Below are 24,231 nucleotides of genomic sequence, written 5' to 3' on the forward strand. Positions count from 1 at the left end.
TACTCATTATCCTTTTTAACAGTTTTGAGATATAATTTACATACCATAAAATTCACCCGTCTAAATTGTACAGTTCAGTAGCTTTTAGTATATTTCTAGAATTTTGCAGCCACCACCATAATCTAACTTAAGAACATTTGCATCACCCCCAAAAGAAACTTCATACCTATTAGCTATACCGAGAAGTGCTTTACAGATATTATTTCCTTTGCTTCCAATAACCTCTGAGTTTGGTTTTATCCTCTTGATGGATAAGAAAACCAAGGCCCACAGATAGGAAACCTTGCCCAAGATCACACAGACTACCAGTGCCAGAACCAGGATTCAAAGTCAGTTTTGGATGATGCCAAAACCTGCCTTTCTGAAACCACTATCCACATGCTGTTACCCAGGCTCTGCAATCTGGTCTTTTAACTCTGCCTAGTTATTATTCTGGAAGGCCTTCAGTACCTATGCCAGTAGTCAGGCCTTATTTCTGGTCCCATTGCCAACTTCCTTCATGTTTCTTTGGCTGAGCTCATGCAACTTGTGTCTGGACCGCAGCCTCTTTCCCTNTAATCGGCTCTTCTGGTAGATCAACTTCCTGATGCCCAACCCTGCTCAGGTCACCCACTACTGCTACTCTGAATATGTCCACATTGGCTCCCCAGGAAAACCCTCAGCTCCTTAAAACAGTATCCAGAACTCTCAGAGACCTGGCCTTGATCCACTCTTCCAACCTTCTCTTGTCTTCCACTCCCACAGAAGCCTGTTGCTACTGTCAGACTGGGCCCTTGCCAACTTCCAAATGCACTTCATATGTTCCTGTCTCCCATGTTTGGTCCTGTTCTTTGTGCAGAGAATGTTTTCTTCCAAATCTCCAACCATCTAAGTCTTGCTCAGTTCATGAAGCTCCTTTGTGAAGCTGTCTCTGCTCTCCCTAGTAGGTGGTGGTTCCTCTGCCCTTGGCTCTCCCATCCCATTCAGTTCTCTCGGTGGGACTCTTGAAGCATTCTTCATCTCAGTAGTTACTTGGGCTGGTCTAGATTGTAAGATCCTTGAGAAGGCTAGGCCTGAGTTGTTTGCCCATCTCTCTAGCCAGAGATAGGGTCAGTCATACCCCAAACTCATGGACTGAGATAAGGAAGCAGAGAACCCCTTAAGAGATGCTGGGTACATCAAAACAAAAACCTATGTCCAGTATTGGCAGGATGTACTTTTTCCATAAGACCTGAGTAACCTCATTGTTTCATTTATTACTTCCTTGATTTAATTGATTCATTTGATCCTTTATTCATTCAACATGCATAGTTGGATAAACAAAACCAAATATAGTCCTTAACTCACAGAGCTTACAGTCTAGTGGGGTAAGCCAAAACTAATCAAACAATCTAGAAACAAATATAGAAATGCAGCGATGGTAATCTGAGACACAACTGAGTCCCCAGAAGCTTTTCATGTTTCCTCATCCAAATGGCTGTGTGAAGTCATTTTAGCTGGGCAGCCAGCCCTTTATTCCACAATTAGAAGTGTTCCTTTGTAGTCACGTGTTCCAAAAGAAGTATCCTTGCGTTTAATTCACACTGAAGTGTGAATGAATGAATGAATGAATGAATGAATGAATGAGCAAGGCAATTCTCTCTTCCTACATCCTTGAAAGAAGCTGGATCATGTGGGTGGGGATGACCGTACAGGCCTACAGGGCCTTGTAGGACAATTTCCTTTACTTTCTGATTTTGAAGGGGTGACTCTTGGAAGCTGACTCTGCAGGCTCCTGTCTAGAGAACAAATAGGTAGGGGAAGGCTTGGGGACTTTTCTGACCTTCACCCTGCCTCCTAATAACTATATAGACTTTATGAGCAAAATTCTCTCCGTACCAAAACAGTCTCCGTGAGTATGAGTTAATAGTGGCAGAAAAAAGGATCCATCCAGGCCTCAGCTCACATGACTGAGGAGATAACACGCCACACGGTGAGTTCATGACGTACCTGCCGACTCCTGAACATCACATATATGCTACTGCTTTGAAACTTGTCATCAGCGCCTGGGGCCTCCTGACCTGGGGCCTGGGTGTTTTTGATGAGAGGGCCAGAAAGATTCCGCCTCAAAATGATTTGGTCAGTGTTCAACTCACCCTGCAAGACTCAGGACCTGCTCAAGCCTCCCTCAGCTCCAGCTCCTGCGCTGGCCTGGCTGCTTGCCATACTTTCAGGTTTTCAGAGGGTTTGTTCCCTGCCTCTCTTGAGACCCAGGCAGCCTGGCCTCCTTACCCCCCAGCACCAGTCTGAGCTTTTGGAGGTAGGATTCATGGCTCAGTGCTCAACACTGAGCTCAGTGCCTGACAGATGGTGGATCCCAGTTACAAATGCTCTGTGACTGAGTGTGCTTCCAGTGTTTCTCCCCGCCAGCCTTTTGCCTGTGACCTGACTGTTTCCCAGCTCGTTATCCTGGCTGGGGAAAATGACCTCCAGAGTTCTTCCCCTGGGGTTTTAGCCCTGACCTGGGGCGTTTTTAGCTGCACAGAATGGGTTCCGCTTCTCTCCACCTCATTGAGTTCCCTCCTTCACGCACCCTGTGGCCAGTCTTGAAGGGGATTCCACAGCAAAGCTGAGGTAGTTTCTTTCTTTCTCTCTTTTTCTTTCTTTCTTCCTTCCTTTCTTTCTTTCTTTCTTTCTTTCTTTCTTTCTTTCTTTCTCTTTCTTTCTTTCTTTTTCTTTTCTTCTTTCTTTCTTTCTTTCTTTCTTTCTTTCTTTCTTTCTTTCTTCTCTGTCTTAAGTCTTGTCTTTTTTTGGCATATGGAATAATGTAGGTGTTAGTCTTTGGTGTGTCTGAAGGACACTGAATGGTTAAGCTTTGCCCCAGCCCACAGTAAACAGGTGTCCCAGGAAGCAAGAAGTTGGGAATGATTTGTATCCCACAGTTGTCCTTTAATTTTTTTCCCCTTTTGTGGGTAATTCCCCACTGGGAGAACTTTGGTGGGAGACAGGGCTCTAGTCAAGGCAGAAGAGTATAGGCAGGTGACTGTGGTGCAGCCAATCAGATGTTCTCACCCATGACTCTTCCTCTCCATGGAGTGATGCAGAGACCCAAGGATAGATAGGAAATCAGTGCAGGGGTGACTGTGCTGAGTCAAGTGGCCCTGAATGGTGTGACCTTGGCTGTGTTTTTGGCTCCCCAGCCCCCTCCCTGCCATCTTTTCAACCTAGCATCCTCCCAACAAATCCAGGTTCTGTTATGTTAGCCAAAGTCAGTTTCTAGTACTTGCAATCCAGATTGACATAAACCTATTTTATGTCTGGAGGAGGTAGTTGACATAAACTGGGGAGCATCTGTAAGGTGGAATACTACACAGCAGGTCAAAAGGGTAATGGCAGATCTACGTGTACTGACACGGATCTCCGACATGCACTTACAAAGGTAATATGTACATCACAATTTATTTCAAAATCAAGGGGCGTGTGTCTGGCTCAGTTGGTAGAGCATGTGACTCTTGATCTTGGGGTCATGAATTCAAGCCCCATGTTGGGCATAGAGATTACTAAAAAAAGATTAACTTGAAAAAAAGAAAAGGAAAGAAATGACTCAAGAGAAGGACTTTGCTTGGTTCACCCTTATATTTCCAGACCTGGAATAGTGCCTAGCACATAGTAAACATTTAATAAATATTTTTTGAATGAATGTACTGTAATAGAAAAAGATCTGGAAGGACACATACTAAACTGAAAATGGTATTTTCTTAGAGGAGGGACTAGAATACAGGGATGGTTGACAAGGGAGCTTTTATCTGTATTATTTAAATTTTTTTTTTTACAAGGGCAACGTCTTCATGTGTTATTTGTGTAATTAATATAAAAAGGTGTTTGAAGTTCGTTGGAGGTAGATAGATGGATATGCAATGACATTTGTGGCAGACTCAAATCCATGTCCTGGATTCTTTGGAGACCTGATCGTCTTCCCTTCTCCATACTTCTGAATTCCTAGGAGTCTTTTCTCTGCTTTATTATTTTGTCCTCGGTAATTCTAATCTGCCTTCCGTTGTATGTGACTTATATGTGTTCATTTTATCTCCCCGAGTCTGTAACTCCTTGAGGGCTGGGGCCACTTTTCTGTGACCTTTTGTTCAGCCAGACCGTTGGAAACAAGGTGACTTTCTGAACTTTTCATGATGACCTGCAGGACAGCCATGCTTATCGGCAGACTGGCAATCCGTACCTCGATGGAGTAAGGGTGATTTCAGGGGAGCCAGGACGCCCTTGCAGAAGCAGGGCAGGCTTGCTGGCTGGGGAGTACTTCGACAGCACTTGGCAACAATACTTGCTTAGTGGAATAGTTGGTTTTGAGGAGGAACGCTCTCCTCTCCAGGGTAACTGATTAAACTGTAACTATGTGTCATGTATGGTCCTTATCACACGGCAGTGGAGATAGAAGTGTTATCTGTGAAGGGAGTTTAGCGTTCTTAACATTCATCACATTACCTTCAATATATATCTCGTTTTAGTATGTGCCAGACACTGCTGCCAAGCAGCGTTTCAGAGATTATCTCATTTAAATCTTCACAATACTGCTCTGAGAGTTATTTTTATCCTCATTTTACAGAGGGGGAAAAGGAATCCGAAGTTAAGTAAGTTGTCGGTCACACAGTTAGAAGTACTGGAGCTAGGATTTGAAAGTCTTACTGACTCCAGAACCCGTGCCCGTAACGACTGGGCCGCATTTCTCCAAACATTAAGGGCTTTGTATAAAAATGTCATCCAAACAGATAAGCCAGAAATAGCATTGTGTGTTGTTCTATTTGGTTGTAGCAGTAATACTTTACAGTTTTGAACATTTCTTCTGTGTGAAAGCATCAATTTAATCCAATCAGTCAGTCAGTTGGTGCTGGGTATGGGGGGGGAGCTGGACAAAAACTTGTTTGTACTTTGGAGAAAGTCTTTGCAGAATTTGAGCCTTGTATTCCTTGCTTTGTATATATACCAAATATGCAGCCTGGATTTTCCAAGGCTGTCTTGGGTTCAATGAATAATTTCACCAATACATGTTCGTTGAATTTTGTGTTTCTTTTTATGTATTTGCTCAATAAAGAAAATCTGTTAACCATAAAACACAGAATACACATAAAATAAAGCAATTTTATTTTTACACTTTCATCAAACTTTTAATATGAATTCATCAATTGAAATAACCTATTAGAACATCTGATTCAACTTTTATTTTGGATCATATAATCTGAGGACTTGTTTATTCATTTGTTCAAAAACTATTTATTGAAAGGTCACTATGTGCCAGAGCCATAGGGAGCAAAATAGATGTCGTCTCTGCCCATATGTGGTAGGAAGTCTAGCTGGGAACCCTCACATGAAATAAATAGTCACACAAACAACTATAATTTTGTTATAAGAGCTATGAAGGGCTAGTACGGAGTGCACTGTGAAAGCCTAGTAAGCAAACTGATTTATACAGTGGGGGCCACATGGATGGGAAGCCGTCCCAACCAGTGACATTTAAGCTGAGATCTGACCAATAATAAAGGGAAAAATGGGCCGGCCAGAAAAAGCAAGTGCAAAGGCTTGAGGCAGGGAAGAGTTTGTTGAGAAACTGAAACACACATAGAGCTTAGTGGAGGAGGAGAACGCTGGGCGAGCCTCAGGCGAAAGCATGTCAGAAGGAACCGCAGGAAAAATATCCCTAGAAAAACCGACATGGTAAACTAGTACAGAAAAAAACCTTAACGCTTGAAGTTTACAGCGTTCTCACATCTGTTGCCTCTGTTAATCCTTGCAAGAAGCCCATGAATCAGGGAGGGCAAGCATAATTATCATTATTTCTATCACGGAGCATTAAAGCTCAGTCAGGGACAAAGTTAGGGAGCTTTTGGTTCCTTGTTTCAGACCAGAGAGGCAAAGCCTGTGGGTTCTCTGCGTAGCCGGAAGGGAGCGTGTGGAAAAAAGCAGAAGTGACCCACCGCTATGCTGTGCGGCTGTCTGAAGAAAGCTGGCTGTGGACGAAATGCAATAGTTAAGTACTTCTTGATTGCCGCGTTGTACCTACTCTTATAGGTACCTCTCTTTGTGTCAAGACAGAAAATGAATCTTGCATTTTAGAGTTGTTCTTAAAATCGATTTCAAATTCGGCAGTTCTGCAATTCTGAGATTTCTCATCCGGACTTAATTTGAGCGTAGGCTGGGGATTTCTGTCCAGAACCTTCAAAAGTAGGTGGAATCGGAAAAGTTCATCAAAACACGAAACTACAACTCCCAGCAGGCCTCGGGGCTGGGTCTCCTCCCCCCCAACCCTTTTCCGCCGGGGCTGGGGGCGACCAATGACCGTTAGGTATTTGAATAGACCAATAATATCATGAAACTGTTTAGTCATCCAGTCGCACGGAAGAGGGGGAAACACCTTAGCCAATCCAAAGGCGTGGGGGCGGGGCCGGAGATGGGGGCGGTGAAAGAAGTTAGCTGACTAAGATGGCGACTGAAGCGCAGAGTGAAGGGGAGGTGCCAGCCCGCGATTCCCGCCCGAGGTGAGCCGAGTTCTTAGTCCAGCTGCCTAGGAAACGAGGCCGTGGGCTGGTCGTACTGACGCTTTTCCTTTGGGTCATAGTGACCCAGCGGGGCCAGGCTTTGTTCTTTCCTCCTACGGCGTTTCACCCATTCAGGCCTGCGGTCTGGCTCAGGAGCTGAGATCCAGCCTCACCTCCGCTTGGTCCAGCTGATGCTCGTGTGAGGTCGGTCCGTGGCGCTGGCTGCAGACCGACCTGCGCTGAGACTCATTTTGGTGGTGAGGAAACTCAAGTCCAGAGCTGTTAAGCGAATTTCCTAACGTCACACAGTGCTGGAGAGAGCTCTGTTAGTACCTTCAAATCAGCTTCGAGGCAGTTTATTGTGTTAAAGTCGGAGCAAGGAAGTGTCCGTTAGAAATGGGTTTGAGTTCTTGGGCCAATTAAAAAAAATTTTTTTTTAAGTTGTGGTTTAGAATACTTAACATACCCTCTTAGCAAATTTTTAAGTGTGCAAGACAGTATTTTGACTGTAGGTACAATGTTGTACAGCACATCTCAAGAGCTTATTCATCTTGCTTAACTAGAACTTGATGCCTATTAATTAGTAACTCCCCATTCCCCCTCTCCTGGCTCCTGGCAACCAGCATTCCACTCTTTCAGTCTATGAATTTGACTATTTTGGATAAGCTCATATCAGTGGATACCTCATATATATAAGTGAAAAATCATTTGTCTTCCTGTAACTGGCTTATTTCACTTAGCATAATGTCGGTGAGGTTCATCCATGTTGTCACCTGTTGCAGAATTTTCTTTTAAAAGCTGAGTAATATTCCATTCTACGCATATACCACATTTTGCCATTCCATTCATCTGTCCATGGACATTAATAATCTTGGTGATTATTAATTGTGCCTCAGTGAACATGAGAGTGCTAGTAATTCTTCGAGATCCTGATTTCAGTACTTTTGGATAAATACACAGAAGCAGGATTGCTAGATCATACAGTAATTCTATTTTGAAATTTTTGAGGAACCTCCATACTATTTTCCATAGCAGTTGCATCATTTTGCATTCCCATCAGCAGTGTACAGAGGTTCCAGTTTTCTACAGCCTTACCAACACTTGTTGTCCTTTGTTTTTGTTTTTGTTTTTGATAATAGCCATCCTGACAGCTGTGAGGTGAAAACCCACTGTGATAAGGAATAATGCAAATAGTCCTAGCCAGAGCAGTTAGGCAAGAAAAGGGATTAAAAACGCTTCAAAATTGGAAAGGAAGGACTAAAATTGTTCCTGTTTGCAGACAACATGATCTTACATATAGAAAACCCTAAAGACAGACTGTTAGAACTAATAAATTTAGTAAAGTTGCAAGATACTCAACATACAAAAATCAGTTGCATTTCTCTATATACTAAAAATGAGCTATCTGAAAAGGAAATAAGGAAAACAATTCCATTTACAATAGCACCAAAAAGAGTAAAGTACTCAGGCCAATTTTTAAACCTCTCTCTGTTTCAATTTCTTTACCTTTAAATGGATGTAATAATGTCTACTCCGGAGAATGTCAGGATTAAATTAGACAGTCTTTAGCGTAGCGCTGAGCCTAGCAGATAATCACCAGTTCTACATGATAGATTTTCTTTTTCCTTATAGAACTAAAGAATAGATCAGAGGGATCTGCAGTTTAGGAAATCATAATTTTTATGATTGGCCCAAGAACTCAAACCCATTTCTAACGGACACTTCCTTGCTCCGACTTTAACACAATAAACTGCCTCGAAGCAGATTAGAAGGTACTAACAGAGCTCTCTCCAGCACTGTGTGACGTTAGGAAATTCGCTTAACAGCTCTGGACTTGAGTTTCCTCACCACCAAAATGAGTCTCAGCGCAAAGGCAACTGGTTGGTCTGCAGCCAGCGCCACGGGCCGACCTCACATGAGCATCAGCTGGACCAAGCGGAGGTGAGGCTGGATCTCAGCTCCTAAGCCAGACCGCAGGCATGAATGGGTGAAACGCTGTAGCACACCAAAATGTGGCTTTTTCCAGAAAGAATTTCCAGGTGGTCTTGCCACAGTCTTGAGACTGTCATGTCTTTTTTTTTTTTTTTTTTTTAAGATTTTATTTATTTGTCAGAGAGGGAGAGAGAGAACACAAGCAGGGGGAGCGGCAGGCAGAGGGAGAAGCAGGCTCCCTGCTGAGCAAGGAGCCCTGTGCGGGACTCCATCCCAGGATCCTGGGATCATGACCTGAGCTGAAGGCAGAAGCTGAACCAACTGAGCCATCCAGGCGTCCTGAGACCTTACATGTCTTAACTGATTACATATATATTAGAATTTAGTAAAGTGAGCTTGTTTACATTGTCTCAGTGTAAAGCGTAAATCCTTTGGTTTGGTGTCACTTGGTGCCATTTGTATCAAATGGGAGATTCCAAGTCTTGGGAAGCTGGATTTATGAGTGGGCACTGGATTCCTTCCCTAGCTGAGATAGACATGTTTGAATGTGTTAATATCTTATAGGGAAGAGTTTTTCACTCTCAGAGGTGCCTATAAATGGTTGATCATTTTTGCCTGGAAACTGTAGAGGGGGTTGATAAATTCGATCAGCTCATCTGTCATCCTGCTCTAAGATCTTGAATTGTGATGAACACGCTGAAGGCAAACATTATTCTGTAGCAGGAGTAGTTTGAATTCCTTTCAAGAATGTCGCCAATTCAATTTAAATTTTAAGTGGCAGTATTAGTTACACGATCAACAGGTATTCACAGAATCTTATCTGAATTTGAAACTATTTTATTAATTTCATATTGTAAAAGAGAATTTGGGTTTCTGTAAGGCTTTTTGAGGGCAGGACACATGTATATTTTTATTACATATTCCCAACGCTTAGCTTTGTGTAGATGGTCAATACTGAATGAATAATAGTCCTATCTAAGACATAAAATACTCCTTGTGGTGATAAATACCATACATATTATGTTTTTCCCTGCAGATATTAATCTTTCTAAAGTTCTGTTGGTGGTGGGGCCCTTTGTATTTATTCAGTAAAGAGGAAAGAATTGTCTGATTTGCGCAGATCAGTATATATTTGCACATTGAATGGAGAATATGTGATCGTGCGTTAAGAACTAGCTTTCTATTTCTTCATCATTATTTTAAGCCTGCTTCTAATAGTTAGCAATGCTTTAAATTGTTTTAATCAAAGAATTAAATAAGAAAAAGTTGCTCTGGGGGCGCTTGGGTGGTGCAGTTGTTTAAGTGCCCGACTCTTGATTTCCGCTCAGGTCGTGTCTCAGGGTCCTGAGATCGAGCCCTGCATCTGGCTCCACGTCTGCCTGAGATTCTCTCTCCTTTCCCCTGACCCTCCTGCTGTGTGCTCTCTCTCTCAAATAAATAAATAAATCTTAAAAAAAAAAATTGCTCTGCCTTTTAAGAATTTTGTTTTGACCTGTTGATGGTAGCCACCTTTCCCCCTCTCTTTCTGGTCTTTATCAGGTAGAATAACACTTTAAAATTTAACTAACTTTAATTATACCTTCAAGTTACTCTTAAGTGGGCAATTCTAAAGGGGAATCCACAAATAGAAACTATCCACTTTACCAATAGCGATATAAAAATAGTTAAGACTCTGAAAGGCCAAAGAGAGAAAAAGCTAAAGCAGGAAAGGAATTATAGCCACCTCCCCACATAATTGGCAGTAGGGAAATACAGCTCGGTACTTTTTGAATTGAAAAGATATATAAAAAAAGTGGTAACTATTATTAGATGAAGAGGGGAAATTGATGACAAAGAGTCACAGGCTTTTTAACCTCAATATTCAAAGGAAAAAAGAAACCTGCTGTGAACCAGGAAAAGCAAATGGGAATATACAGGGTTGGAGGGAAGCAAAGCAAGCTGTGGTAGTGATAACATTTGTCATAAGTTGTCATTACTATGCCAGCAGTGTCCAAGTTGTGGGGCCAAAGCCTGCTCCTAGAACTTAGGAACAGCAGGAATAGGAGCAGACTACTGGATGCTTGCATCCCATTTTGGAAATGGTTTTGGAGGATTAGGAAGGTGCCCATAGATGGGGAATGGGTCCTGTATTCTGCTAATTGGATATGGAATATTAGTTACTAAACACATAATTTCCTGAAGACTTTTTTGTTATATTGTTTTTTTTTTTAATAAGATAGCAGTGTGGCCCTAAAAGAAAGGTAATAGATGGAACCTTTACTGATCTTAGGAAGACTTGCCTGTTCTCACATGCACAAGTGGGAAACCATGATTTAATATATCTGAATCCAGTTTTGTATTTGTGCTGTCAAATCCTATCTGAAGGGTAATGATGAAGAGATTCTTCAGTGGTCTTTTCTTGAATCTGAATAATTTTATATTTTTATCAATTACCTGGCTTAGAGAGTTTGGTCATTATACTTGTAGACAGTGCCAGTCTTGGTGGAAGGAGAGGGGAAGAAGAAATAGAATTTTAAAATTCGGGGGCCTGGGTGGCTCGGTTGAGCGTCTGCCTTCAACTTGGGTCATGATCCTGGGGTCCTGGGATCAAGCCCCAGGTCCAGCTCCCTCAGGGGGAGTCTGCTTCTCTCTCTGCCCCCCACCCCTGCCCGTGCTCTCTCTCAAAAAAATAAGTAAAGTCTTTAAAATTGATCCACATAAACCAGTAAGTGGCTTACTTTTCTTTGCTTCTAATCTTTGGTAGAGTTTGTGAAATTAACAGATGTTAAAGGTGGAGGTTGCTGGTTGGTTGTGTGGTCATCAGAGAGTGACAGTCTGTTTTTGTTGTTATTGCAAGTCCAGACACTATTTTATCCATTAGATGGGTTTGAGGATACTAACTCCTTTAAGGCTCACAAGAAGCCAGTTGATAAATGCAAATTTGGTAATTTGCACGAAGAATATACAAGGTAGGTATATCAGTTTGCCTCATTTTTTTTTTTTTTAAGATTTTATTCATTTATTTGAGAGAGAGAGCGCGCTCAAGCGCGCTCACTGCACTGGGTGGGGGGGGGGCAGAAGGAGAGGGAGAAGCAGACTCCCCGCTGAGCAGGGAGCCCAACTTGGTGCTCCATCTGCTTGATCCTAGGACCGTGAGAGCACAACCTGAGCTGAAGGCGGATGCTTAATGGACTGAGCCACCCAGGCACACGGAGGGTTTTGCTATTTTTTTAAAAGAACTTTTGAATAATGTAGAACAATGAAAATTGCTGAAATGAGTTGAGCTGAAGAACCAAAGGCTGCATGCTGTGTGCTGTGTTTGGTGCATTTGGCTGAACAGAAGTTCACATCTGTAAGGAAAACCAAGACTGGCTTCTGAAAAACTGAGCATTGGAAAGATGGTACAGAAGGGAGAAGCACAAGAGATAAGAGAAAAATTAAAAAAGGAAAATATGGAGAAGAGTGGGTGACTTTCTAGTAGAGGCTGCCAGCCACAGCCACAGGGGCAGGCTTTGGAGGCAGTGGTGGTAATGAAGCCAGCGAGAAGTGATCTCGGAGAACAGAGGTTTCCCAAGGAGGAGGTAGGGAGGCAGAATAACCAGAATGACCAGAGGGGCTGGGATTTATACTCGCAGCTGACATTTTTAACATTTTTGTTAGGATTCTTTCAGTTATATGTGACAGCAACTTTAACTTAAGCAAAGAGATGCTATTGATTGGCTCAAGAAACTGTGAAGTCTGGGGGGTAGATCAAGCATGGCTTAATCTGTACTGAAATTCTCAATTTCAATGTCACTAGGCATCTGTCTCTTACTTTCTTAGATCTGATTTCCTCTGTATTTCCTTTTTGAAAAAGCAAGTTCTTCACCAAAGATGGCAGTAATGGACCACCAGCTGCTTCAGTCTGGCATTCCACAGGGTTAGCAATCTTAGCATCCAGCAAGAGTCTTGGAGCTGTCTTTTTTCCCCTGGTTTGACTTTGTGGGCCTTTGCCTCAATCAATGAGGATAGAATGTTTCGATTAGTTAAGCATGGGTCTTGTATCTCATATCACACTTGCTGCCCAGGGAGTAGGGTCAATCCACTAAACCACATATACTGAAAGGTGGGGAGAAGTTATTGCCCAAAGGAAAATTGGGGTGCTGTTACCAGAGAAAGGGGAAGATAGATGTTGGGCATGCAAAAATAACAGATGTCCACTGCATTATTTTAGTAATCCCTCTGTACACCCCCCCTTTATTTATTTATTTATTTATTTATTTTTATTTTTTAAAGATTTTATTTATTTATTCGACAGGATAGAGACAGCCAGCGAGAGAGGGAACACAAGCAGGGGGAGTGGGAGAGGAAGAAGCAGGCTCATAGCGGAGGAGCCTGATGTGGGGCTCGATCCCAGAACGCTGGGATCACGCCCTGAGCCGAAGGCAGACACTTAACTGCTGTGCCACCCAGGCGCCCCACAGCCCCCCTTTATTTAAGCTTATGTTTTGAAAAGGGCTTGCCACTAATATGTAGAGAGCATATTTTATGTTTCTTAAAAAACCAACCAAGCAAAAAAAAAAAAAAAAATCAAACAAAAAGCCCCTTTATTTAAGTACTACTTATTTATTTTTTCCACTATCCGAGCCCTGTTCATCTTTAAGACCTACCTCAAATCTCAACTTTTGTCTAAGGGTGAAAGTTTCTCTTTTCCTTCTAAATTTGTACATCTTTTATTGTCTGTACCATGGATTTGGCAATTAATGATCTTGTATTATCTTTTGTGCTGTGGTCTTTAGCTACTACTTAAAATCTTGTAGGGAAACTATTATCTTTTCTATAATTAAGTATGAAACTATAGTGATACAGTGGGGGGGGGGAATTTTGTCAGATGCTCACAAGTTTTGTGATCTATCTTATAAATAATTATTCAAGTATGAAGTGGGTTAATAGTATATTTTATAATGGGAAGTGTGTTAGTGTCAAATTCATAACTATAACACTATATAAAGCCATAGCTTTTAAGATAATCAGATGAAAACGTAATAAATAACAGTATCAGTTGCCAGATTAAATACAGGTGATTTGTCAAGCTGAATTATTACCTGAAAGCTAGACACCAGTTTTTTGTTACTTCAAGAATGATATAGAACCACAGAAAAATTCAGTCACCTGCCTGCTGATTTAGTTGTGCTGAAGTATTAACCCTTTGGTTTTTGAAAAATTAATATGTAACTAAAATATTGCTTATATACACAAGTATGGAAATGAGATGTTTCCTTTAAAGGCATATAGATCAGTTTCAAATAAATTTAATCAACTTTGGACTTTATTTCTCTTGCTTACTGACCAGAGTGTATTACATAGCATAAAACTAATTTCTTGGGACTCAGTAAGATTACAGAAACACTGTAATAGGGGTATTGGGGTGGTTCAGTAAGTTGAGGGTCCAACTCTTGATTTTGGCTCAGGTCATGATCTTGGGGTTGTGAGATTGAGCCCCACGTTGGGCTCCCCAGTAGGCAGGGAGTCTGCTTGAAATTCCCTCTGCCCCTCCTTCTGCTCATGCTTGCTCTCTCTCTTGCTCTCTCTCTCCCTCTCAAATAAATAAATCTTTTAAAAAACCCTCAATAATAATCTGAGCCAATCTATAACAAATCAATATCTCCCAATGTAACAGAAAATGTCCAAGGTATCACGTAGAGCTATATCCACTTCAGAAATGTTCCTGATTATATGATTCCAATTTTCTCTTTTTGTTGTTCTTATTTTTTCCCATAGAAAATTAAAATAGTTTGGTTGATCTTTGTTCAAATTTCTGAGATGTGTCATAATAAGGAAGTAAAACATTATTTGACAGCTTTAAGATAATATGTCATCTGATTAGAGATAAAGGCATCTTAGCTGGGTTCTATCTGTATCAATAAAAAGAAAAAATTCATGAATGAAATATAGAAATCACATAGTTCTTAATATTAAATTTATAATTGCATGCCACAATAATGAGAGCTACATTTGCTAAATGTGTCTTAATCATACCTTTGGAGAGGGGAGAAACTCGTTAATTTAAAAACTAACCTAAAGATACTGGGATAATATAATTAAAAAGTTCTTCACTGGTTTTAATGCTGAACACAATTACAAAGTTAAACTGAGTAAGTAATAGCAATGAAACTGAAGAATAAATCACTAAATAACAGGAAACTTAAGAATTAGGGGAAGATCAGAAACCAGGAAAGTATACAGTGATACAATTTAGTAATGTTATACTTGACGTTATCATCAAATACTTTCCTTTATACTTTAATTGGAGATCACTACATGCACTATAGGCTGTGCTTTGAAGTATGGCTCTTTTTTGTATACTTAAGTCTACTTACCATTTTAAATTTTTTTGCATTTTGAAATCCCTACAATCCCTCCATTGGTTGCAATAATAGTTTCTTCACTAAAGTACCAAGGCCTACTTTGTTTTTTTTTCTTTGGGTAAGGTCATTTTGTGGCAGCTATCCTTGTGACCAAGCTCTCTCAAAGTCCACCGATGTGAAATGTATACTTACATCATTGTGTTAACAGTTTTTATTGGCAATTTAAATACAGGATATGTATATTAAGATTGTACAGAGGATAAAGCCTAAATTTTATTAAAGCGTAAAGATTTTAACCAACACAATACGTTCTTTTTAGGTGTTGAGAAAGAAGTGTTGAAAAGATGGTAGAATATATAAATTTTAAAAAGTATTTTCTGAAATACTTCAAAAATATTCAGAAGTATTATATACTTGATGCACCATAAAATCTCATATATTAGAATGCCATCTTTTCAGCATTACATCATCTCAACAGTTGGTATCGTTCAGACTGAATGGGAAAGCATATTGTGTTTCCCCAAAGTGGAGGTTGCTTAAGACTCACTACAGTGAAAAAGTCTTGTAATCGCTTCCAATTTCAAAGGATTTTTAGCAGTTGCCCTAAGATCTCTTTAAAATAGTGATGCTTCAAAGGCTAACGTGTGTGTGTGTGTGTGTGTGTATGCAAATGCAATGAAACAAAACTTGTTTGCATCCTAATTTTCAAAGTCATCTCATTGGGCCTCCTAGGTGCTCATGTGCTAATTGTATCTGCAATTGGCTACTTGTATTTTTGAAAATAGAGGTAGTGGGGGAAAAAAGAATAAAAGCTTAGTGAATTTTAAGCATCCAGAGGTGAAACTTAGCTTAGTATCTTGTCCCTATATCTTAGAATTTCTTAAAATTACAGAACACTCAGTAGATCGTGGTTAGTTTGATTTTAAATGACCCATGAGTAACTAGGATTTCACCTTCTTATGCTAGTTGATGAAGAGACTTATGATTAGGTTTGTAGAATATTGATAAGGTAATAGAAGCTCTGTTTTAAGAACTTGTGTGAGATATGACTGTCACATGCCAGAGCAGAAGCACTTGCTGTCTGTCTCTCTTGGATAGGCTCACTCTGGACTTTGGAACAAATGGATTTAGAAGTAGTCTTTTGGAACCTAATCTGACCATACATAGAAGTACTCTGTGTATTAGTTGCCTGAGGCTCATGTCATCTAAAGTCCGTCGGAAAAGAGTCTCCTGAAGTTTGGATTATACTTTTCTGAGTGATAAACAACTTTTAGATAATGGTAAGAGAGACACCGAATTGTCAACAAAGCATTTTATAGAACTTACTCCAAATAAATAGGGAATTTTGATGTTATTTTTCGAATACAAATAAACTTTCTTATTGTACACCTGCCTGAGGGAGAAAAATTAAGAGAGGTGATGGCAACAGAATTAATACCAATTCTTGGGACACCGGGGTGGCTCAGTTGGTTAAGTGTCTGTCTTTGGCTCAGGTCGTGATCCAGGGGTCCTGGGATTGAGTCCTGTATCAGGCTCCCTGCTACGTGGGGAACCTGCTTCTCCCTCTGCCGGCTGCTCCCTCTGCTTGGGCTCTGTCTCTCTCTCTGGCAAATAAATAAAACCTTAAAAAAAATACCAATTCTTGTGACACCCAGAAGAATAAGAATTGACAAGTAAATACATGTCAGTAAATTTGTGTTATCGATACTCGGAGGAAGTATAATTTGCTTTCTTGACTGAGAAATGGCATGATATTGCGTTGTCATGCCATAGGTCAAAATCTTAGGTCAGGTTTCCAAAAAATGTTAAGATTAAGAAGATAAGCAATCAGGAATTCTATAACTTCTAACTAGTTTAATTCAGATTAAGTTGCTCTAGTATTTTGAAATTAGTTTGAGATCAAATATAGGGGTCAGATAGGGTTTTGCAGACTTTCGGAGTCTAAATTAGAGATAACAGGTCCTAATTACAAAATCTTGGACAAAAACTCTAAGGGCAGCCCTTAGGATGTGAATGTTTCAAAATTTTTGTCTAAGAAATTGAATATAATTTCCTGAAGTCTTGTGGTACTAGTTACCAACTTTGAACTGCTACTGTTATTTAAAAATCCTGCCAGCTTGGGCACACGGGGCCTGTTATATCCTTTCTCTATATATACAGCTTTCATGATACCAGTTTAAATTTGATATATAGAAAAAGGGAAGAATAATAACTTCTTGTTTAATATTTATATGTATTCTTATCTAGCAACTCTCCCAGAAGGCGACACAATGAAAGTCATGTTTCAAAGCCAGAGGGTTGAAAAAGTAGTAGGAGAGTGCATACTTCTCTTAGGGTGGTAAGTGAGATTTAGACAACTTTAAATATAGCTCGTATTTTGATAGATGTTGCCAAGGTTGTGGTTCTTGGAGAACAAATCAAGTTAAGCAATTCACTAGGGAGGAAACATTTCGTTTTGTGGGTATGCAGTTTTGGTAGCAGTCAGCCAAAAGATACATCTGCAGGATAAATTTTTTATTTTTTCCCACTGCCTTGAATTTTGCAGATTCATGAGTTTAACATGCTTGAAAAGCACTTGCATTTCATTATTTTGTAATTGATTTTTCAGCTGAGGATTCTGTTTCTAGTCCTGTCACTAAGCAGATCGCCTTACATGTAGAGTTCCATCTAGTGGTAAGAGTAATCATAGCAGATGATAAGTAGGTAATACAATTTACCCTTTTTTCTTTTTTCCCTCCCCTCCTCTCCCCTCCCTTCCCCTACCCAACGTGGGGCTTGAACTCATAATCCTGAGATCAAGAGTCGCATGTTCTACTGACTGAGCCAGTCAGGTGCCCCCAAATTATCCTTTTTGATAAGCTTTGCCTCTTATCCTTCTTTGGGATGGTTGCCTAATACATGCATTTAAATACTAGGGTCGCGGGGCGCCTGGGTGGCTCAGCCGTTAAGGGTCTGCCTTCGGCTCAGGTCGTGATCCCAGGGTCCTGGGATTGAGAAGCCTGCTTCTCCCTCTCCCTCCACTTGCTTGTGTTCCCTCACTCGCTGTCTCTCTCTGCCAAATAAATAAGTAAAATCTTAAAAAAAAATAATTTAAATACTAGGGTCCTTGCTATTTCTGTGTGCCTGCATACCTAACTACTAATTCTCCTGGTTCTGGTCATCTATGCAAAAACTTTTGTGATGAGGAAATTAACCTTTACTATTAACTCTGATTTTCTATGATATTTACATCAAGTAGTAGCAAGATTTAGGTCAAAGCTACTTTTTTTTTTTTTAATTTGTCTCGAAAGATGTGATTCTAGATACAGTATGTAGAATAATATAATCAATATTTTCCTATTGCCCGGCATCAACAAACCTTAACATTTGCCATATTTACTTCAAATGAATCTCCCTTTTTCCATAGCTCAGTGACTTATCACAAGAAAATTGCTATCACCTTGGAAATTCCCCTCATGCCCTGTTGCCTCCTCTTAGTCACTATCCCCCAAAGGTAGCCATTATCCTGAATTTATGGTAACTATATCTTTGCTTCTCTTTATAATTTTACCACTTAAGCAAGTATTGCTAAACAATATGCTTTTGTCTATTCTTAAAATTTGATGTAAATGTCATTGCATCCTCAGTCAGTAGTGTGTGGGTGGGTGTGTGTGTGAGACTTCTTTTGCTCATCATTATATGTGATTCATCCATGATGGTGCATATGACTGGAGTTTGTCCATTTTCGTTGCTGTAAAATATACCATTATATACACCACAACTTAAAAAATAATTCTGCTGGATATTTTGGCTCTTTAGAAATTAATGTTTCAGTGAAAATTCTTTTTTTTTAAAGATTCCATTTATTTATTTATTTATTAGAGAATGAGAGAGAAGGAGTGCACATGAGTGTCCGCAAGCATGAGTGGTGGGGAGGGGCAGAGGGAGAGAGAATCTCAATCACACCCCATGCTGACCCTGAGATCATGACTTGAGCTGAAACCAAGAGTTGGATTCTGAACCTGGTGAGCCACCCAGGTGCCCCTTGGCTACTCTTTTTTTTTGAGATTTTATTGAAATTTCATGTCTGTTTTTCTATTGGGTCATTTGTTTTTTCTTATCGATTAGTAGGAATTCTTAGTATATTCAGGCGAGCCCTTTTTTGCTATATATTACAGATATATTTTCCTACTGGCTTTCTTAATGATGTCTTTTGATAAGCACAAGTTCTTATTTTATTTATTTATTTATTTATTTATTTTAATTAATTAATTTTTTTTTTAAGATTTTATTTATTTATTCGACAGAGATAGAGACAGCCAGCGAGAGAGGGAACACAAGCAGGAGGAGTGGGAGAGGAAGAAGCAGGCTCATAGCGGAGGAGCCTGATGTGGGGCTCGATCCCAGAACGCCGGGATCACGCCCTGAGCCGAAGGCAGACGCTTAACCGCTGTGCCACCCAGGCGCCCCACAAGTTCTTATTTTAATGAACTCAAATGTATTAATCTTTTTTTGTGGTTAATATTTTTAATGTTATTTGAAAGATTTTATTTATTTATTTGTCAGAGAGAGGACGAGTGGTAGGCAGAGGGAGAAGCAGGTTCCCTGCTGAGCAAGGAGCCTGATGTGGGACTCAATCCCAGGACTCTGGGATCATGACCTGAGCGGAAGGCAGACGCTTAACCAACTGAGCCACCCAGGCGTCCCTTAATGTGTTATTTTAAAGTTATTTAAAAAATCTCCCCATCCTCCATTCAAGAGTATATTTTTGTATGTTACCTTCTAGTAGGTTCATCATTCTGCTGTTCACCTTTAGATGTGCCATTTACCTGGAATTGATGATCTTTGTGTATAGTGTGAGATAGATATCAATTTTCACTTTTCCCCTCTATAGATATCCAAGTGTTCCAGCACCACTTAGTGAAAAGGTCATCCATTCCCCACTGATTTGCAGCACCACCTTTACCCTGAATCCAGTAAAGAAAGGAAGTAATAAAGATAAGAGCAGAAATTAATGAAATAAACAGCAAACATGTAATAGAGGGATACAGCAAAATCAAAAGCTGGAACCTTGACAAAGCTAATAAAATTGATAAACCTCTAGTAAGATTCATAAATTAAAAAAGAGAAAACATAAATTATCAACATCGGGAACAAAGAGGAAGACATCACTATGTGACTTTTTTTTTTAAAGATTATTTATTTATTTATTTGATAGAGAGACCTCGTGCAAGCACCAGCAGGGGAGCAGCAGGCAGAGGGAGAGGGAGAAGCAGGCTCCCCGAGCTGGGAACCGGACTTTGAGGCTCCATCCTAGGACACTAAGCTGAAGACAGATTGGGATCATGACCTGAGCCAAAGGCAGAAGCTTAACGGACTGAGCTACCCAGGCACCCGTCTTAGGAACTTTTTAATTGTTCCTCTTAAGAACTACAAAGTTACATAGTGAGGGGCGCCTGGGTGGCTCAGTCGGTTAAGTGTCTGTCTTCGGCTCAGGTCATGATTCCAGGGTCCTGGAATTGAGCCCTGTGTCGGGTTCCTTGCTCAGCGGGAGCATGCTTCTCCCTCTGCCTCTGCCCCTCCACCTGCTTGTGATCTCTCTCACTCGAGCCCTCCTCTCTCATGAATACATAAAATCTTTAAAAAAAAAAGTTCCTAAGAGAATCTTAAAAACAAATTTATGCCAATAAAATATGAAAATTTATATGAAATAGACAAATTCCTAGAAATGTCCAACTTACCAAAATTAATATAAGAAGAAATAGAAAATTTGAATAGTCTGTACCATCAATTGAATATATAGTTAAAAACCTCACAAAGAAAACTCTAGGTTTAGATGGCTTCTTCAGCCAATTTGAGCAAGCATTTAAAGAGGAAATAACACCAATCTCACCTAAACTTTTTCAGAAAGTAGAAAAATAAGACCTACTTCCCAACTAATTTTATAAGGCCAGCACAACCTTGATGTAAAACCTAATGAATACAATATGGTAGTCCCCCTCTGTCCGTGGGGGTATGTTCCAAGACTCCGCTGTGGATGGCTGAACCTGTGGATAGTACTGAACCCCATATATACTTTTTTCCTATACATGCACAGCTATGATAAAGTTTCATTTATAAATTAGGCACATTAAGAGGTTAATAAGAGATCTCTTATCTAATAACTAGGTATAATAGAAGTCTCTTATCTAATAACCAGATAAAAGGGAGCAATAAATAATGTTAAAATAGAACAATAATAATATAATGAAAGCTGGGTGAATGTGGTCTTTCAAAATACCTTTTGTGCTATACTCACTCTTCTTGTGGTTATGTGAACTGATAAAATGCTTATGTAATCAGATAAAGTGAGGTGAGTGGTGTAGGCACCCTTGATAGTTGTTAGACTATTGTTGACCTTCTGATAGGTCAAGAGGGGGATTATCTGCTTGTGGACCACAGAAAGTGAAACTGTGGAGGGGGGCGTCGCACGACTGTACAGGTATCCCCTGCTTTTTGAACGTTTGTGTTAGGCCTCTTTGCTTTTAGGCAGGACCTACATTAGTGCCTGTTTTCACTAACCCAAAGAAATTGAAAGATTTCCACTTTTACAAAACAAGACGAAAAGTGACAATAGCATTTAGAGTTTGTTTTCCAGCGAGCCATTATAGAGGCCGCTGAGACCCTGATCAATGAGAGTGGCTCTCAGCAGCAAGCTGCTGTAACTTTGAACTGTGTCTGTGGGCATCTGTGCTTTGTCTTGATTTATTTTGTGCATCCACCAGCAAAATAGGTCCTAAGGGATCAAAAAGGGCTAAGAAGGGCTATTTTTGGGGTCTGGGGATGCTAAAAAAATTTTCCATGTAAGTTAACGGTAATTGCTTCTTCACTCTATGCCATTTTGGCTTATGAAAGATTTCATAGGAACTTTCTACTTTCAGAAAACAGTTCCATGACACTCTCACTTATGAATGTATGTGGAGAAACCCAGACTATTAGCAAACCAAATTCAGCAATATATAAAAAGGATAATATAACAACATTCTAGAAATGCAAGGTTGGTTTAACATTAATCAGTGTCATTCACCACATTAACAAAATAAAGGAGAAAAATCATATCAATAAATGCACAACAAATAGATAAAATTAAGCACTGACTCATGATAATAGATAAATAACCCTTAGCAAACTAGGAATTAAAGGATATTGCCTGAATCTGATAGTTTTTGCCAAAATGATGGATGGGGAAAGATACCATTCTTCAATTTGCTTACCCTTGTAACTTTTTTTTTTTTTACAGAGAGAGAGAGAGAGAGAGAGGGTGTGTGCTTGCATGAGTAGGGCAGGTGGGGGGGGGGTGCAAAGGGAGAAGGAGAGAGAGAATGGTAAGCAGGCTTCCATGCCCAGCATGGAGCCCATCACAGGGCTCAGTCTCACAACCCTGAGATCATGACCTGAGCTGAAATCAAGTCAGAGTCTTAATCTACTGAGCCACCCAGGTGCCCCTACCCTTGTAACTTTTAAAGTTAAGATTCTTTTCATGTTTATTAGTTACTTAGGGCCCCTCCTTTATGAATTATTTGATCATATCTTTTGTCTAATTTTCTTTGAGTGTATTTTTCTTATAATTTTTAGACGTAAAATTTTAGACTGATAAATTCTGAATGCTAATCCTTTTATATGCATGACAATTTTTTCCAGTTTATGGCTTTCTATTTTAAGGTTTTAAATCTATTTATGTATTTATTTTGAATGGGTAATATGTTCATATGAATAAAAAATCCAGAAAGTACAAAAGAACATACAGTGAAAAGTTTTTCTCCCAATCCTGTTCTTTCATCCAGTTCCTCTCTCCAGATGCATTTTGACTTCATTTTTAAAAAACTTTGTTCATAATGTCATTTGTTGTACACGCATTTAAAATTTTAATGTAGTTAAATGTATCAGTCTTTCTTTGTGGATTGTGCTTTTTTATGCCTTGTTTAAGACACATTTCCTCTGCCTCATTTATTATTCTTCGTTCTTTTCTAAACTATTTAAAGTTTGGCTTTTCCTATTTAGATCTTTTTTCTTTTTTTTTGTGTATGATGTGAGGTAGGGATCATCCTTCCCTCCATACTATACAAGTACTTGTCCTTATAGTCTTACATTATATGATTGTTTTGTCTAATACAGCTTTCAGTGTGATGGGAGACTACTGTTGAGCTTTATCTACACATTGGCAAATACAATGAACTGGTCCAGTTTTTTATTTCTGTTTTGTTCCTACTCGCAAATGAGTGCTTAGAGTCGTGATAAGTACTGCCTTTCAGGCCCCATAATGTGTCCTTGTGTCCTCTAACATGTCTGGAATTTATGTAGGCTGTGATGGGGCAGGGAAAGGAGGTTCCTTTGTCATGAAAAACAAGGAGAAAGCTTTTTTTCCTGTCTCTTCGATTTACCAATGCCTCATCAGAAGCTTTCAGCACTTATGTAAGAAATTAATTTTTTTTCTTGAACTTGAGCAAACTTAGACTGTTTTAAAATAAGATACTGTAGAGTAAGAAGTTGTTTTTGTTTAATTCTTGTCTTTAGTCCTAGAAATCTCTTAGGTTATTAACCATGTTCCTTGATATTCTCAGCTTTATATTGTGATATTATGTATTCTGTAGAAAGGGATTAGCAGGCCGTGTCGTATTCGGTAATTAAAAAATGTAACCCACTGTATCTGTCTTTTCTGTCTCCCATCTTCCATTTTACTTCTTTTTAAATCATTTCTCTCTTATATCCTGTCTTACCAGATAGATGCTCCATTCAGAAAAAGTGAAAAAGGAGAAAAAAACCCCCTCGGTTAAAGACATTCAAATGGGGTAAAACAAGAGTGAATGATCATGGGAAGGAAGGGGAGAAAAAGCAGGAGAAAAGAGACTGAGATTGGTTATTACCTGTGGGTTAGGACTTCAAGGGAACTTTTCCTGGTATTCTTTGTGAATAGGTAGAGGGAGCCTTGAACTTACTTATTCTTCTGCCTGTTCTACCTATTTAGGAGAGGGGCAGACTTGGGGGTGATGGCCAGGTAGGAAGGACTCTATTGAGAAACTGTGAAGCTAGGGCTTTGGGCTTCTAGAGCCTTTCTCACTTTTGTTTTTGATCCAGTTTAGTGCTGGAGGGTCATCTGTGATGGAAGTTTTAGGATCTTAACTGAATATTGCTCCGGATATTAAGAAAATAAAGGTCTGAAGGTTGTATGTCTGTATGTGTTTCTACTTCAGGAATGTAACGGATGCTCTTCATGCGTATTTATATGTTAGAACTAATTTGATCTGAAATCTGTTTTTCAGAATTAAAAGGGATGTGAAGTCCATAAAATGATAGTTTAGACTCAGTAAATTATAAGACTCTTTTTAGTGCTAACACATTTCATGATTTTTCTGGCTCTCTCAGAGTAGTGATTTCTCATTGGCAGTGATTATAAACGGTAGTTTTATATTGACTCATGTTTCTAAACTGAAATAAGCTGACATTTAAAAAAT

The 24,231-nt window shown here is 39.7% G+C and overlaps 1 protein-coding gene across 1 annotated transcript in view; it reads left to right on the plus strand.

The window, feature by feature from the left end:
* Window positions 1–6,382: 6,382 nt before the first annotated feature.
* Window positions 6,383–24,231, plus strand: part of ARHGAP19 (Rho GTPase activating protein 19) — a 55,449-nt gene continuing 37,600 nt past the window's right edge. The window contains exon 1 of the mRNA XM_008701693.2: window positions 6,383–6,503. Within this exon, the coding sequence (XP_008699915.1) occupies window positions 6,448–6,503 (56 nt within the window). The 5' untranslated portion in view covers window positions 6,383–6,447. The remainder of the gene's footprint in view (window positions 6,504–24,231) is intronic.

The sequence above is a fragment of the Ursus maritimus genome, unplaced genomic scaffold (genome assembly GCF_017311325.1).
Source record: "Ursus maritimus isolate PB19 unplaced genomic scaffold, ASM1731132v1 scaffold_7, whole genome shotgun sequence".
Taxonomy (NCBI): Eukaryota; Metazoa; Chordata; class Mammalia; order Carnivora; family Ursidae; genus Ursus; species Ursus maritimus.